Source organism: Anoplopoma fimbria, chromosome 24 (assembly GCF_027596085.1).
Source record: "Anoplopoma fimbria isolate UVic2021 breed Golden Eagle Sablefish chromosome 24, Afim_UVic_2022, whole genome shotgun sequence".
Classification (NCBI taxonomy): Eukaryota; Metazoa; Chordata; class Actinopteri; order Perciformes; family Anoplopomatidae; genus Anoplopoma; species Anoplopoma fimbria.
The window spans coordinates 4,239,604-4,258,081 of NC_072472.1; the positions used below are offsets into that span (position 1 = coordinate 4,239,604).

General features: G+C 37.6%; 1 protein-coding gene across 1 annotated transcript; it reads left to right on the top strand.

Annotated features, from left to right (window-relative positions):
- The first annotated feature begins 1,744 nt into the window (after nucleotides 1-1,744).
- Nucleotides 1,745-11,211, top strand: ppp2cab (protein phosphatase 2 catalytic subunit alpha b). Its single transcript, XM_054625186.1, has 7 exons — nucleotides 1,745-1,987; nucleotides 8,990-9,199; nucleotides 9,292-9,465; nucleotides 9,582-9,671; nucleotides 9,836-9,997; nucleotides 10,164-10,282; nucleotides 10,384-11,211. Exons 1-7 carry the CDS (start codon nucleotides 1,886-1,888, stop codon nucleotides 10,454-10,456), a joined length of 930 nt encoding a protein of 309 aa, XP_054481161.1. The 5' UTR covers nucleotides 1,745-1,885; the 3' UTR covers nucleotides 10,457-11,211.
- Nucleotides 11,212-18,478: the final 7,267 nt, after the last annotated feature.

Genomic DNA, 18,478 nt, shown 5'->3' on the forward strand with positions numbered 1-18,478 from the left:
GGATACAATTTTTAAATATGGAAAGACATACATTCATGATTTTCATTTGCTGAGCTCCAGATAGAGCACAGACTTGTCCTTTAGTTCCTTGTTTACCACGCAAGGACTTCAAGCTTAATAATTTGCCAAAATGTTAAATGTGGGTTATTGTTGTGGCTTTTATTTTGTTGCCACTGTCAAGTAACACAGCACTTAAGCTGCAATAGAAAGAAAACATGCATATTTTGGTGTGTATATGACAACAAACATTAAACCAATTGACAACACATACCAGTTTTATCTCGGCTTCTATGAAATTCATATAACCTAAGTTCGATCCTATCCATTTTACCATAAGTTGACTCAGTGTTTATGCTCACAAAACGTCAAACATCTGAAGTAGAAGTACAAAGGTTGTGCAGTCACACCCTTACTGCTCTGAACTCTCTGCCTGAATATCTGAGGCTTGCAGAATCAGTGACATCTTTACAATCACTTCTAAAAAATGATAAAAATGTTCAACTGTGTGTTTTTATTTGCCTCATTGCAGCCCTGAAATGTTTCAGTCCTGGTTCAACCACACGAAGCACTTTGCAACTTTGTTTTAAGAAGTGCTGTATTAATAAAGTCTAATGTTATTAGGTGTATTTTATCAAAGCATTAGCATGAAAATATACTTAAAGTATCAAGAGGAAAAGTATTCGATATGCAGAATGGCCCATTTCAGAATATTGTATATCGTATCATCGTATTATGATTAATGATGCACTAATGCATCACTTTAATGGAGCAGGTGTTTCTAATTTAAATGATTGTACTTCTGGCTAGCTTGTGAATTTCCCCCGAGGTCCAATGAAGTCTCACTTTATCTTAACCTATAAGACTACATCATAGTTTATTTGTTGCTTTGTTTAATTTAATTAATCAGAATCTAAGTTATTAGTTAAATATAGTGGAGTAAGAAGTGCCTCTAAAATGTTTTGGAAGTAGAGAGTTGCATAGAGCTTTTATGAAATATGAAACATATATATAAAAACAAAAAAAACAAAAAACAAATACATTTTTATTATTTATTAAAAAAAAAAAAAAAATAAAATAAAAAAAAAATAAATAATAAAAAATAAATAATAAATATTTATAAATATTTATTTATTTTTAACAATAAAATAAAAATATAAAACACATTTTTAAAAATAAAAATGTACAGTATATATATATGTATTTTTTAGAGTTGCATGAAATATATATATATATATATATATAATATATATATAAAAATAAAATATATATATTAAATAAATATTTATTTTTAACAATAAAAATATAAAACACATTTTTAAAAATAAAAAAAATGTACAGTATTTTTTAGAGTTGCATGAAATATATATATATATAAATAAATAAAAATAAAAATAAAAATAATATTTATTTATTTTTAACAATAAAAATAAATTAAAATTAAAATTATTATTATTATTATTATTTTTATTGTATAATATGTTTTATTTATTATCTGTTTCTCTGTACTTGAGCTGCTGCAACACCCCGAATTTCCCCCATGGGTATCAATAAAGTAATACATCTATTAATATAACTACTCAAGTAAAGTACAAATACATCATAATTGTACACTACTTGAGTAAATATACTTCCACTATTGCAGATAGGTGAAAAAACAACCACATGTTTTTTTCCACCAGCTCTTCTCTGCAGCCTTGTGCTTTTATTTAGAAGGTCCTAACCGGAGATGAGGTGTTTCCAGGGTGGATCAGCAGCTGACTTCTCTCCAGCTTCAGTCAGACCACAGAGAGGAGCGTGTTCACAGCTCTGCAAGCTACAGCAGGCACCAGGAAACATCTTGGGTTGAGTTTTTCTACTAAATCAAGAATAAACCCAGAAAGAAAACATGGATGAAAAGGCTTTTACTAAAGAGCTGGACCAGTGGATCGAGCAGCTCAATGAATGCAAGCAGCTGTCTGAGGGACAAGTGAAAACGCTCTGTGAAAAGGTGAGATATTTAAAACACTAAAAAAAAAAAATTCTTAAAATGGCGTCTATAGTGTGGTGTCAAACACACACCAATAAAAAAAAAAAACATTTTGATTCTGTCTATCCTGTAAACATTGTTTCTTAATGTAACATTTACACCCTGCACATGTGCCACATAATTGCTGTTTCCCCCCCTCACAGGTACAAAGTTGCATTTGACCTTTGACCCCCTGCCCTTCATCATTAGTCACTAATGCAGCCAATGACTGGCTTGTTAACAAGGCAACAAAGTAATTAATAATCAAACATTAAACATGACTTATTGGTGTCATTAGGTGGGATGTGAACTCATGCTTTTGAACCAAATGTATCATCAGCTTTTGCTTCTGTTTCAGGCCATTTAGAAGTCATTTATGCAGAGAAACATAGACATTGCAAACATTAAACATGACGTATTAATGTCATTAGGTGGGGTGTGAACTCATGCTTTTGAACCATATGTATCATCACCTTTTGTTTCTGTTTACATAGACATTGCAAACATTAAACATGACGTATTGATGCAGCTTTTGAACTCATTTTGAACTCATGCTTTTGAACCATATTAATCATCAGCTTTTGTTTCTGTTTCAGGCCAGTTAGAAGTCATTTATGCAGTGAAACATAGACATTGCAAACATTAAACATGACGTATTAATGTCATGTGAGTGGGCTGTGAACTCATGCTTTTGAACCATATGTATCATCAGCTTTTGTTTCTGTTTTACATAGACATTGCAAACATTAAACATGACCAGCTGATCTCATTTAATATGTCTTTTGTTTCTGTTTTTTAGAAACTTAAACATGAGTTATTTAATGTCATCTGTGGCTTTGACCTTTTTAGTCACTTAATAGGTGGTTGCTTGTTGCAAAGCCAGGAATGTGCTCTTATTAAACCGCCCCACTCATTGTTATTCCTGCAAAGACACTCTGAACACATAACATTTACGGTGTTTCTCAGTATCTCCCACATGTTTTCTCTCTTGGTGTTGCTTTGGCCGGTAACTGGCCAACTGACTTGCTGCAGACCTGTCTGTTCTGAGCTGGAGCTTAACCCAAATCTCTCCAGAACAGCCTCTCTGCTCGGACCACCTGCTGATTTCCAGCTCTAGATGTCTGGGCTGGACAGAAAAATGTAAATCTTAGACTTTTGAAGCACAGTTTTTAATCATCCTAATTCGGTGTTTGTTTCTTACATTTTTTTTGGCAATAGTTTATCAAACTCAATAGTTGTTGTTTTACCTAAACTTTTCTTTAAATTAGCTGATGAACTAAACCCTGATGACAGAGACATCATTTAAGACAGGTGTTTATTTTACATTTTTTTTATTGCCATTTGCTAAGTCTGTTTTTCATTCTTCAGCACAGCTCTATAGCTCTCAGCTCGTAAAATGCTACTACCATGTATGGAGTTCTGGAGGTCAAGTGGCTCCTTAAATCACCCACATCATCAGCATTTATGGTCAATTCCAGTAGTTTAAAACAGTCCTCATTGTCAAGATCCCATACTCTATACCTTTTTCGACATCTTCATGTCAATATTAGAAGCTATGGATGACATGAAGATAACTGTCGTGCCTTCTGGAGGAAAATGTCAGTTGTCATTTGACTTTACAGGCTTTTATCTTTTATTTTTCCAACTGATATGCTTTGAAATGTCGCCACATTTGTCTGTATTGCAAAGCAGGACTATCTGATAGATTTGGAGGCCTCCATGAACAGTGATGTTTTGAATTAGCAGGGGGGAAAGAACACCATCGAAGAACATGTAGATGCAGGAAAGGCCCAAATAATGTTGTGTTTTTTCTTTCCTGCTGCCTCTCACCCAAATGCAGCAACAAATAGTTAAGAGGAAACCTACAGCTTCCTTTCCCTGAGGCCGTTTCCTTGTCGCAGCCGGACTGCTCTAACTGCGTTCTACCTGCACCCATCTATCCACCCGCTGGGACTGCTTGTTATGTTCAGTAGAATGCACCCACGCTGACCTCCTCGCTGCTTTCAAAAATAGCAGAGGATGAGATTGATTTTTTTGAGTTGCATCCCTTACACAACCACGTCCATTGTTGCTAAGGGGATCAGAGTGTGTGACTCAGGATAACACCGTTCATTGTGACTCACAGAGCGGCCGTCTCTGTTTTGGGATGTATGGGGGTGTGGAGGAATGCGATGTCCTGTGTGATCCGGCCGCGGCCTGTTCATTCCAGCTTTCTCAGCAAAGGCTGAGAGGGAGGAGGTCATGCTTATCCGCTTTTTCTTGTTTATCATAACCGATGCAACATATTTTAAGCATTGCTGTAATTCCCCGCCCTCTCTCTCTAGATGTGTTGTTTGTTTACAAAGGGGTGTGGTCATCAGTTTGATGATAATTTAATCGAGTTTAATCTAGTTTGAATTAAGTGAGTGCAGACAAGGCTCTGTTTTCTGGAAGTTGGTTTAATGTTCCTGTCAATTAAACAGTAAATGTAATGAAATGTGTATCGCGTACCTCAGACGGAGACGCAATCCCTTTCATGGCCATCCGTTCAAAAAGAACCCCTTTTAGAGCGTTGCATAAGCAGTCAGACATTGTTTTTGGCTTCAGTTCCAGGGTTGCATCTATCTCGGCTCATTTGATTCGCTTAAAAATAAACCGTTTTCTAACCATTAGGCTAGATCCAGTTCATTTGTCTTGTCTTAAAGGTAGTTGAATTATCTTATAAGGGAAGATCACAAAGTGCTTAAAACACAGGAGAGATTTATCAAAGGCAGTAAAATGTAGCAGAGAGAAGCAACAGCACGGCAGCGTTAATTTGGAGATTTGCTTATCAAAGTGTGTCGGGATGATGTAACATATTTGGTCATGCAGAAATAGTTGCCCTACTTCCTGGAGCTGAGGCCTTCTGTATGACCCCTCTATGTTAAAACCAGCTCGATGCAGCCAGTCAGGCCCACAGATACAGCCGTGTTTACCAACTGAGCTCACGGTTTTACTCACAGAAATGACTCAGTGAACAGCTCCTGATATAGTGAACACAATTTGCATTGCATAGTCATTAAACAGCAGAAATCCCAAGATAATGGTCTAGTGAGATCATAAAAACTGTAAAAATGATTAAACACATTAAAGTATGCAACATTACAGACATCACCTTGAACACACTGCAACCAAAAACACTGACGTTGACAAAAGGTTGTTAAATGCGTCACAAAAAAATCACAAAACTGTCATGGTAGTAAACGCAAACACAATCTGCCGGTGCTGATTTCCACACTGATTTATAGTGCTGTTGTCAGGAAGATGCTTAACTTTTACCTCCCATAAACATGTTGAGTGAGGTCATTGTTCGCGGTTACATTTGTGCCTCGTCGTCAGGCTTAATGTCACCAGGAGAACCTTTGGCCCTCTTTTAACTCGCTTTAATAGAATTATAATGCGGCAGCCGTTAAAATGCTGACTCCACTGTTTCAGCACTGGGCTGAGCAGCTTGTTGACGGTGTGACGTCTGGAGTCCTTGGCGGGGCTGTGATCCAGACTGAGGCCCCCTCCCTGTGCTGTTTGTGTGCTCTGTACTTTGGCTGAGGTGCTTAGTAACTGCTGATGTCATCCTTTTCATCCACGGCTAGACTGGCACCAAACTGTTTCTGTAGTGCTGTCTCATGGTCAAACTGGTCTGTCACACACTGAATCCCAGTTTAAACTCTTGTGAAAATGTTCTTTTTGCACCATAAGCAGAAGGTCACATTGAATTTGTTCCCTTTTTCTAGTTTTATGTCATATTTGCTTTGATTGAACTTAAGCTTGTTCAGGTTTATTGTTTTCTCCAATTTTTGTTATTTTGTTACAAGTAAAGGATATTTACTAGCTTTGTTTTTTTATGTGAGGAGATTAATGTTGTTGATGATTGCAGTGGAAAAGAGAGGCGAAGTCGTCACTTTACATACATTTGGGTGTGTAGTCTTTCTAATTGCGTATTTTCACAGTCCCCTACTTCAAGAGTTTTATGACAAAATGAGACTTTCATGCACCATTCAAAACATCTTGTATATATTTTTTCTAAAATAAGGTCCTTTGGTTGTCAAATTGAAGGGGAGGGACTTTGCCTCTCTGTTAAAGTGGATTATTAACTATTCATTCTAAATAATAACAAGCTATAAAGGCAGATAATTAGGTTATTTACAACTGCAGTACCTAAAAATGATATTTTAGGTGGCATTTTTGCCTTTATTTGACTGTTTTGAAGACAGAGACTGGAATTAAGTGGGACAAAGACATGCAAAAATGTTCCCAAAGACTTTAATCAAACCTGGGACATAGCTGTGTTTTGTTACACACTTTAACCACTCTGCTATGACGGCGCTCCACAAATGCAGGAGTTTGACTACATTACATTACATTACATTACAGTCATTTAGCAGACGCTTTTATCCAAAGCGACTTACAATAAGTGTGTTCAACATAGGTATTCAAGAGAACTACTAGTCACCAGAAGTCATAAGTGCATCTCCTTTCTTAAACAAGCATCTAAGAGCATAAACCAGAGCAAAGGTTAAAAGTGTCTTGAGTGGAAAAAGGATATAAGAGGAACCGAAAAAAGATTAAAACACTGGCCCACTTCCTCTACGGTGTCAGATTTGACCTTTAGCAGAACTTCACAGGAGACAAAGAAAAAAATAAAACAGTCATTCAATACAGCCGTGAGAAGCCAGCCAAAAGTGTTTTTGCAGCATCATTTTGACTGATTACGACATTTAAGTTATGATCAGCTGAGCCACTTTAGGACAAAGTGCTGATATCTGATGAGTCAATGAACACATTACTCATACAGGTCAGCTGGAGGACATTTACTGTATTATGCGCTGGAAAAGCAATCTAAGAGTGGCTGTCCTGATGAATTATGAGTGGAAGGAAAAGTACTTAAGGATGTGTCTTTGATTGGGTTGTTCTACTTCTGTTTAAACCCAGACTCCAGTACGTTTACCCAGAGAACAGTCCTCTGATCTAAATTTAAAATGCAGAGGATTCTTTACCTGCAGGAGCAACAAAAATGTGTTTTTATTTGGTTTCTAATCTACCATATGGTCCAAAAATGATCATGTAACCACGATGAAAATTTCAATGTTCACTGCCCAAAACCTGACTTCTTTTATGTTATTAATACTTTCAGTTCTACCCAAATTATTGAGGGTATTAATTGTCTTTTGTGTTTTTTAAGGAGGATCAAACACCAGGCCCCATTTAGATGCACATTTATTTATTTTCCCCTCATCTCACTCAATGTAATCATGAGGAGGGGAGGTTGTAAATATATTGCTTTTCCACATTAACACCGGCTTGTAGCTTTAGATTTAGAGGCCCCCAGGTTATTGAAAGGCCTGCCGCCACATGGCATTGTGGGTATGAGGAGGGTGTGTCTGTGGGTGTACTATCGGTCAGCATTGTGCAGCGCTGCAGGCCCGTCCAGGTCCATCTCTGTCCGTCTGTGCGACGGGCCGGCTTCAGCACTTCGTCCATATCAACTCTCTCTTTCTCTCACTGTGGTCACATTGGTTGTTTTTAAAGGGAACGATATGAAAAGATGGAGGCTGCCCGGTGTTTATTTGGGAGCAGATGACCACTCCTCTTTTTTGCAGATGTCTCACTCTGTCTCACTCTGTCTCTCCTCTGCGGCTCAGTGCGTCAGACGTGTCTGATGGTCATTCAGCTCGGCTGCAGACCGTTTCTCTCTCAGCCTGAGGATTTGTCTGCTTCAAAGCTCCTTTTGAAGGGCTCATCCAGCTGAAGGACCGCTCAGTCAGACCAGACTGATAAGCTAGAACAGAATTATGGCCTTGATGTGGGTCTCCAGATTTTGGTACTGGTTCTGTTTAGATCTTTTCCAATTTGTTTTGTCCTAATGTTTTAATCATAAGGCAGCTGCGTAGTTAAAAAAATGAACAATCTGTTTTTTAAACATGCTGTTTTCAACAATCTATTATGCAGTTACAACTCCCATTAGCTAACTGGATAACTCCATACATTAAAAAAAGGAGAATCTGTCATGACTCACACTGGAGTAGATGTTTCAACGAAGCCAAATGATGCCATGTGAACCTTTCTTTTCCAGCAACAGCTGACCTGCAGAAGATTCTCATGTTTGCGTTGAATCAGCAGACAGCAGTTACAAAGTGTCTCCTTTAAAAAGAACCCTCGCTGTAGGCGAAGTACTGAGTCATACGCTGCTGCATCAACTTTTACTCTGCGCCATGATGCTCTGGGTAGCATGTACCGTTTACAAGAAACAGTTGTCTGACAGTTCCACTTTAAGACTTGTAGTGGTTGAGTTGCCAAAGCCCTCCTGGAGGTAATAACCGGAGGAAAACAGGCGTTTCCTCCACAGACACCAGCGACTGTTTTCCACACCATTCTTGGCTTTTGGAGCCTCACACTGATTGATTTTAGGAAATGTTGCAGTGCAACCACAGCTGTCATTCCAAGCGTACTGCAGGGCAGGCCCACAGGAAACCAGACACACACACACACACACACACACACACACACACACACACACACACACACACACACACACACATACACACATTCAGTAGGGGCTTATTTCCTTGGGAGGGATTACTGTGGAGAAGCTGGGGGTCGTGTTGTAATCACTGTGTAGCGTCTTAACGTAGACCCCACTGGAGGCTGATGTGGAAATCGTGCAGAGATGTTGGCAGGAAATTGTCCCTTCCTGAAATAAAGATGGAGGACAGAGAGGGACACAGACAATGACAGAGTTTAGAGCAGTGTGATTACAGTGATTGGAGAAGATGGATTCTCCTGCATTTCAACGAGCAGAAACCCAGTAAAGCGTCAAACGACACATACACCGTGGAGATTTGATTTCTGTTTCAAGGCGTTTTTGCAGTGTTTGTATTCCACATTCTCCCTGGTGTTCTTTTGTCCATTTTTTTTTTTAAATTTATGAACCACAGTTAAAATGTGTGTTTATTTCTTTTTTTTTTCCAGGCAAAGGAGATCCTCACCAAGGAGTCAAACGTCCAGGAGGTGAGATGTCCGGTGACGGTGTGCGGCGACGTGCACGGCCAGTTCCACGACCTCATGGAGCTGTTCAAGATTGGAGGGAAGTCTCCAGACACAAACTATTTGTTCATGGGAGACTACGTAGACAGAGGGTACTACTCCGTAGAAACCGTCACTTTACTAGTATCACTTAAGGTAAGTCCTTTTTAACAAAAGTCCAACATTTGATTTGCTGCAAAACTTGCTTTCAGAAGTTTTTACAGTTCTGTTCTTCGCTCGTGTTTCAGGTACGCTACCAGGAGCGCATCACAATCCTCAGAGGGAACCACGAGAGCAGACAGATCACGCAAGTTTACGGCTTCTACGACGAGTGCTTAAGGAAATATGGAAACGCCAACGTTTGGAAGTACTTCACAGACCTGTTCGACTATCTCCCCCTCACTGCTTTGGTAGACTCCCAGGTGAGAACACGTATTGATAAGACCTTATGTTGGTTAGATGATGTGATGGATGACTGTCAGATAGAAGTACTTGTGTTTACTACTAATACGGAACTTTTCCTCTCTTGTCCTTCCAGATTTTCTGCCTTCATGGAGGCCTGTCGCCGTCCATAGATACTTTGGATCACATCAGAGCACTGGACCGTTTACAGGAAGTGCCACATGAGGTAAAGATGATACTTTTGAAAATCATACACACATTTAAGCCAATACTAAGAAGCAAAAAGGATGCAATGATTTCTCCATACCTCCAGTATATTTGCAGTTAAACGTGGTGGCGTTTCCTTGCTAACATGCTCCTCCTCCTCCTCCTCCTCTTCGTCCTCCACAGGGTCCCATGTGTGACCTGCTGTGGTCCGACCCTGACGACCGCGGCGGCTGGGGCATCTCCCCTCGAGGGGCCGGCTACACGTTCGGCCAGGACATCTCGGAGACTTTCAACCACGCCAACCGCCTCACGCTGGTGTCCCGCGCCCACCAGCTGGTTATGGAGGTGAGTGTCTATGTTCATTTTACCAGAGAAACATACAATTTAGTAAAAAAATCACTCTGGCTCTTAGGTTATTTAGACTTCCCAGATGAATAAAAAAATATTCAACCACTGCTTCAGAAAACATTTATTATATGTCTCCTATGAATAATGCATGTGCTTCCTTCAGGGTTACAACTGGTGCCATGAGAGGAATGTGGTGACAATATTTAGTGCTCCCAACTACTGCTATCGCTGTGGCAACCAGGCAGCCATCATGGAACTAGATGACACCCTCAAATACTCATTGTAAGTAAAAAAAAGAAAAAAAGGGCCGGAAGAATGATTTTTAATTTCTTCAAACGTAATTATTTATATTCTCCTTTTTTTTTCTTTCTTCTTCTAACCAGTTTGCAGTTTGACCCTGCGCCTCGCAGAGGGGAACCCCACGTCACCCGCCGCACGCCAGATTACTTCCTGTAAATTCTGACCTTTGACCCCTGTACAGCCAGGTCCAGCATTGCCATGATCTATATGACCTTCAACCAATAACAACATGAATAAACACGGGGAGGGTGGGAATGTGTGTGTGGGGGGGGGCTACACAGCAGTGCACATTGTATATCCACACAAAGACCTATTTAAGCATTTAGCAACAAAAAAAAAAAAAAGATGCCTGTGCATCTATGAATGGACCAAAAGGTGTGTGCCATAATCATTACAATATTCATTGCTGAGTACTTGCATTGAGAAATCTCCCCCACTATTAAAAACAGCAGTGATGTTTAAATTCTCCATGCTGGACTGATGGCACAGAGGTCCAAGATGAAATCTGACTGTTTGAACCCCACATGCCATGGCGTATATATGTGTATATATATAATATATATATATATATATATATATATATATATATTTAGAAGATCTGAACTTGATCTGTTTGCACTTTTGTAAAAATCTAAACAAATGTAACATATGTCAAAAGAAGAAAATTATTTCACACTACAGATTTTTTTTGTTTGCTTTTCATTTTGCTTTTTTTAAAAATTACAAATAAAGCCCCCATCAGGCAAGGGTATCTTTGTCCTGTGTAACGTGTGAGGAGATGCCTTCTAATGCAGTCACACAGCTTGGTGTACATAGGAGACGATGGAGTGTTTATCCAGCTCAGCTCACTGACTCGCTCTGAACTACAGAGTCTGTGTTAACCAAACCATTTCAATAATAAAGACGAAGGTGGCTCCTTGACGTGAATGTGCTGTTTTCTTTTCTTCATGGTGAAAATGATTGCCCTGAATAAGATAACTAGTGTTTTGGTCCGGCTTATAAAGAGCAAGTGACCTGTGATTACATTAGAACTGAACCACCTGGGAGTCAGCCAGTTCACCACCCAGTGAGTAGGTCAGCCATCTGGGCTGCAGGTTGGTTGGCAGTGCTACAGGTGAGTTTAGTTGTAGTTCTTTTGTAGGTCAACCCTGCAAGTTAGCATCGCCATGGTTCCCTTGATAAAAACCTAATGAGATTTTCCATTGGTTTTTGGATTATTGTAGAAAATAAGCACTCTGGCAAACACAAATTTATGATTCCTACATATTTTGTTCAGGAAGGTAATTTGAAGTGTGCACGTTATCATCAGAAAGGAAAAAAAGCAAACTTTAGGCTATAAACGAACTACACTACGGTCACGAGTACAAGTACACACGACAAGGCTGTTATTTTCTGCTTGACCAAATTAAATATACAAAGCATTCAGGTAAAAATTAGCAGCACATACAGAACATTTGTAGGTAGAATATTACATATACACACAAATGATTTAAAAAAAAAAAAAAGTTAGATTATGTTACAACAAAACATCTTAAACACAGGACTTTATATACAAACACAGCTAGAAACAAAGTAAATAAGAGGTTTTAGGTAAGAAAGTACGATACTTTGCTAATGGGGTATTATTATTACAACTTTGCAAGATTTTTACTTCTATTTAGATGCTTTGGTGTTGCTTCACTGGTCTGGTAGGAGAAGAATGTTAACTACAGACCTTAATTCAGGCATCTATCAAACCCCATTTAAAAAAAAACATTGACTTTGAGACGAGGTTACTCGAAATGAAAGAAAAAGCTGACTCATTTCATGGTTTTAGGACTCATTCCTGCAGCACTTTACTAGTTCAGGTTTGAACACATAAGCCTTTTTCATGGCAGACATTTTGACACGTCACAGTTGGAAACGCAGGTTCATCTAATAACAGTAATGATGATGGAGGAGGGCCTGCTATCGTGCATGCTGGTTCACTGGAATAGCTTAATGGAACTGAGCCATTGTTAATGTTTTATCAATGTCACCTTTGCTTTTCCTAGTATGACAAGTCAAAATGACTGCTATGAAGAATTTTTGTTTACCCCTTTTACTGTTATTAGAAGGTTTGACTATTTTGGTCACTTTAATATGTTGTAATTATGGGGGAGTTCTCATGAAGCGTAAGTACACATTTTGGCTGCATGATTTTTACTTTTATTTAGATGCTTTGGTGTTGCTTCACTGGTCTGGTAAGAGAGGATTTTAGTTTATTTCTTCTTCTTTTTTAAATAATTTCTCCATGTTGAATGTTTGTGCAAAAATGATGAGGGATTTATAAAGTAGGCCTCTACTACCAGATGGTAAAATGTCCTAGATGTTGTAAAAAACTTAATAAATGTAACAAATTAGAAAATAAGCCTATCAAAATGGATGCATAGCAGCCCTCACTGCCTGTTTGTACTAGTAATAATATTTTAGAATTGTATTAAAACTGCTTTACTACTCTTTAAGTAGTATTTTAAAGCAGCCATGTCTATCACAGTTTTTCTCAAAGTCCAAAAAGATGTATTTAAATGTCAGATATTCACTTTATTATGATAAAAAACAAAAAACACAGAAAAGAGAGATTTTAGTATGAAATATTACTTTAAGTTTTTAATTTATTTTATATAAATTGATTAATTTTCCTTTACAAGGAGATTTGCCGGTGTTTAGTGGATACAACATAAACATATTAAGAGGAATTATAAATAAAGGCAAAGTACTGCACGTGTAATTATGGGTGAGTTCTCATGAAGGGTAAGTACATTTTTTACTTTGGTGTAATAATTAATGTTCATTTCTTCTTCTATTTTAAATAATTTCTCCATGTTGAATGTTTGTGCAAAAATGATGAGGTGATGAATGTGATGTATTTAAATGTCAGATATTCACTTTATTATGATAAAAAACAAAAAACACAGAGAAGAGAGATTTTAGTATGAAATATTACTTACATTTTATAATTTATTTTATATTAATTGATTAATTTTCCTTTACAAGGAGATTTCCCGGTGTTTAGTGGATACAACATAAACATATTAAGAGGAATTCCCTCACTGCATTTTTGTAGTAGTAATAATACTTTAGAATAGTATTAAAACTTATTACTGCAGACATATTATAGCAGGACATTTTATTTGTTTCTGAAAAACCCTACATCCGTTCTAGCTCTGGTTGATAGTTTCCAGCTTGACGCAATATCTACCGGATACCGATGACGACAACACAGAGCGCTGCTTTTCATTGGCTCAACCTTTTAATAGAGAAGACGCCCAAAACACAGCAGCAGAGAGAATACGTCATCTTGTTGTGATTTTTCATGGTGTGGCAATGATGTCAGCATTTTTCATAGAACAACTAGGTTCAGTTTATTTATGAATAAAAGTTATTAAATCATCATAATAAAGTAATATTTCATACTAAAATGCTGTTTTCAGCTTCACAGATATGGAGATAGCCTGCTTTTCTCTGTGTTTTTTGTTTTTTATCATAATAAAGTGAATATCTGACATTTAATTACATCTTTTTGGACATTTTTCACAGTTTTTATGACGTTTTATAAACCAAATGATTAATTAAGGGATTTGGCAGATTAATCGATGATGAAACTCACTTTTACTAAAGCATGTTGTTTCAGTCATATGAAAAACAGAAATCAACAAAAGAAGATTGAAAAACTAAGGTTAAACTTAAATATACATACTGCACTGTGGGGTACATATTGTCTTATATTTTCCATAACTTTAAAATCTTAGTGTCATTTTTGTAACCAGATATTTGTCTAGGGAAAACCTACTTTGCAATAAACCTTATTCCTTTAAATGCTGATATATTTTTTTTCCTTTCAAAATTCAGTGCATGCAAACACCTATTTACCATCTCAAGACAAACACGTGATCTAGAATCTGTAGAACGTTTGCTCCGTGTAGTAAAGTGACAGTAAAATCTGGTTCTTTGTGTTTGCAACAGGCCACCGTACCTCAGTGGGACAGACACATGATGCTGTAAGTATAGAGGTTGACAGAGGCCACTTTGAAATAGGGCTGCAACCAACTTTGGGTTTTTCATTATCAATTAATCTGCCTGTTTAGTGTATAAAATATCCAATAATCCTGATTAAAAAGTCCATCCCAGATTGTCAAAGTCCAAGATGGTGTCATAAAATGTCTTGTTTTGTCAGTCCTAAACCCAAAGATATTCAGTTTGATATGATATTAAACTAAGAAAAGCAGGAAATCTTCATATCTGAGAGACTGAAAACAGCTTTTTTCCAAAGCATACTTTAAAATGAATAACAATGAAAGCATTATTCATCAATCTGAGTGTAGTGACTGGCGGTAAGTGTGTTTTTTGACACAAACAATATATATATATATATATATATATATATATCCTGATCCATTCGGCTCACCACTCAAAATGCAAACCTCAGTCTCAGCCACAAAAAAACATCAAACACAATCAGCGATCAAAGAGTGAATCTGCTCTTCTTTTCAGCGCCGCTCACTGAAGCACAGAGTCGCCCGTCGTGCTAATTAATAATCTTTAAATGAAACCTGTTATGTTCCTTTTTGTAAAGCTGATGAAAAACACTGGGTAAGATGAAAGAAGGAATAGAGGAGGCAGTGTGCTCATTTAATAACAGGGAAGGTCTCTTTGTTTCATGGTTCCACTACAGGCACACACACAACCCTGAGATACTTTAAAAGTGTGCAGAATATTGATTACTTGCAGAAAAATTGCTCTTATTGTCATTTAAAACCATCAAACATCAGCTCAAGATGTAAGAAAGCCTTAAAGACAGTGTAGTTAGGTGAGTAATAGCCACAATTTTCTTGCAAATTACAGTCATCATCTTTGCAATCGAGTCTGGAAATCAAAAATGAACGCATCATTCTCTCTGGTTCAGCTTTATTTTCAAAGAAATCCAATCTATTTTCTCCCTGCAGCAGTCCCACAGAGAGAGTGTGTGTGTGTGTGTGTGTGTGTGTGTGTGTGTGTGTGTGTGTGTGTGTGTGTGTGTGTGTGTGTGTGTGTGTGTGTGTGTGTGTGTGTGTGTGTGTGTGTGTGTGTGTGTGTGTGTGTGTGTGTGTGTTTGTGTGTGTGTGCTGTAATGACTCCTCTCTCAAAAGTGATTTTATTGGAAAACAGATTAAAATATGCTGTGTGGGACGAGACGCTGTTGTTTTTTTTCTCTCTTCCTGATTGAACCTCTTCTGCAGCAACAATGCGTGTAATCATCCACATGTTCAACAGCGATATCCTTATAATTGAAAATCTTTGTTTGCAGGTTCACAGTGAAAACAGGCAAAAAAAATAAAAATGTTCCTGTTTTGCACAGAATAGAAACAAAAGGCATCTTCTGAATCACTGAAATAAAATAAATCTGTATATCCCTCTGGATCATGATTATCAGTTTCAGACAATCATTATTTTTCTTAAATCTGGATGTTGATGCAGCTTTCTTAATGACATTCTGCAGCCGTCACACGCCTCCACTCCATCTCGTTTAAACTCTCTTCAACATCGACCCTGTGGTCTCTTTAGATAATGATAAGCAGCCTCTGGATCGTTGTTTTCCATATTAACATTTCATCCATCACTTTTGGAAAACGAGCTGTCTGTTGTTGTGGTTTCCCCGTCCAACCTGGCTGACCCCTTCAGCTCATTCACCCTCCTCATGTGACCTTTTCATGTGAGGATGCACGAGGGAAACCTTTTTATATTTTGTTCCCTAATAGAAGTGCTTGCATCCCTGTTCAAAAGCGGACATATGACTCACGTTGCACAACAAAAAGTGGCATGTATAACTTTGCAAAGTGTAAACAAAACTGAATCCCAGGAAAGAGATTATTTATATGACATAGTTGGTGAGCTTCCATAGTTGAGCTCGACCCAACCCCTCGTGTCTCCATGTGATGACGGAGTGTCCCAGAGGTTTGTTTCTAGATTTGGGTGCGACGACGTGTTGACCGTCACTGATTAAAGAGGCATGACAGGCAAACACAATGCAAGAGATTAATCCAGAGTAACACAACTCTCCGCTGCATTGTAGCGGGACGGAGCCACCGTGAGCTCCAACAGGACACAACGATGCTTTAATCATCCATCAAAAGCCCTTTTTTAATTCCAGACGAGCAGATGCACACCGCATGTTTGATGCCGAAGCCAGAGCTATCATTATGAAATGGCCGAACCCTCTTGTAAACAATATTTATAAGGAGATATGCGGAGTAAAGAGATCATGATTGATGGGTTGTTTTTGCATAGTAGGGTGATGATTCTGTTTGTGATGTCGGGAGGAGAACAGAATGGAGACACGATGTGTGTTCCCTCCCCAAAAGAGAAACCACTGGGTGGTATAACAACAGCCTATCAGGCACTCATAACATTACATCAGTGGTGCATTGTCAAGTCATGTGACGATTAACCTCTGGGTAACCTTGAGAAGCTCCAAATAAGGAGAGAGAGACAGATACATAAAGTTTTTTCATGCAAAAATGTTATAAAAATGCTGTTTTCAGCCTCTCAAATATGAAGATTCTTCATCGATTCCTTCTTTTCTCTGTTTTTATATCATAATTAAAGTGAATATCTTTTGGTTTTGGACCAAACTAGATATTTAAAGCTATCACCTTGGACTTTGTGAAACTAGAATAGATATTTTTCCCTATTTTCTGACATTTAAGAGACCAAACTGCAGTTTAATCAATAGTAAAAATAATCGTTAGTTACCCTAAAGTTGATACTTGCCATCACTTTTAGAAAGGCATGTAGTTTCAGTCAAATATAACTGAAAAATACATAAATAAGACTGAAAAACTAAGGTTGAAAGTGTGATTTTTCCATTGTTATTTTCATTGTTATAACCAGATATTTGTCCTCCATCTATCTCACCCTCTTTGTCTTTCAGAGGAATTGTTATTGATGTTTTTATACGTCAGGCTAAATATAGAAATATAGATATTAAAAAAAAAAAAAAAAAAAGAGGAGCAACAATCTACCTCTCTCTCTTTCTCTTTCAACCAATTAGCATGCAGTATTGTGTCTCCCAGATACCTGAAACCATGACAACAGCAGGTTAGTGTTTCCCATCTGATGCCTCGGGCTCCATCTGGTGTTGATCAAGAGGAGGGTCGTGTTAGAGACTTATACTCTTTTATTGTCCAAAAAACATGGAGTCTGAATGTTTTTGTTAAATTAAAGATCTATTTAAACATTAATACATGTCAAGTATTTTGTGTTGTAGGGATTTTTATTAGCTTGAACATTCTACTATTTATATAAACTCTGCTTCTGTAAATCACACACACATAAGGTTTTTACTGTCAAACCGTAATGTTAACTCAAGGTCCACTTACTTGCTTTTTATGAATCTTTCTACAGCAAATGAAATCACCACATATCTTTGTTGTGAGTCAGATACAACTAACACTTCCTCTTTTTTAATGATGGAATCAATCATCCATTGATTTAGACCTGATTTAAAAAGAAATAAAGAGTGACAGAAAGCAACAAAGGTGTATTTGATATTACACTCTGTCGCCACCCAGGGTGTGCTACATCTCCTTTGTTTTCATGCCTCACCCATACATACGGTATAAACTTATTGCTGCAAAAGCCCCGTTGTTGCATCAGAAATGAATAATGGGCGGCAGCTAGTAATCCAACGTCATTTGGTTTTGTGCATCAGACTGTTGAGATTGTGAGAAGCTTACACAACAGAAATATTATATATATTTAAACATAACATTACAGAAAGACTTGAAGAAGAATTGACTTAATGTAAGAAATCAACCGGGGAAGTTTCGTGGGGATATCTATTAGTTAAAACCTTTTCAAACCCTTTTCATCTACAAACCCTTACTGTAGTCATTTATAAGATTTTGACATGTTTGTTCTACACTTTATAAAAATACTTTTGTTGGTTTCTTCCTCAACCTTGGTGTACCAAGCTTCTCCAGTTTCAACACATTGGCGATGAGAAAGAAATATACCTGGGGGAATACTTGATTCGTGTTTAAATACTTGTATGTTGTTTCTCTCTTTATCTCTTCCTGTGGTTCTCAGTGAGACATCATGTTTTGAACTAGAACACAGAGATTAAGACATCCTGCTCTACTTTATCAAGAGATACAGTTTGCTAAATGATAAAAAAACAAA

Coding starts and splice junctions, on each gene's coding strand:
- ppp2cab (XM_054625186.1), top strand. CDS start 1,886: ATGGATGAAAAGGCTTTTACTAAAGAGCTGGACCAGTGGATCGAGCAG. Junction 9,466..9,581: donor CTGCTTTGGTAGACTCCCAG/GTGAGAACACGT, acceptor TTGTCCTTCCAG/ATTTTCTGCCTTCATGGAGG. Junction 9,672..9,835: donor TACAGGAAGTGCCACATGAG/GTAAAGATGATA, acceptor CGTCCTCCACAG/GGTCCCATGTGTGACCTGCT.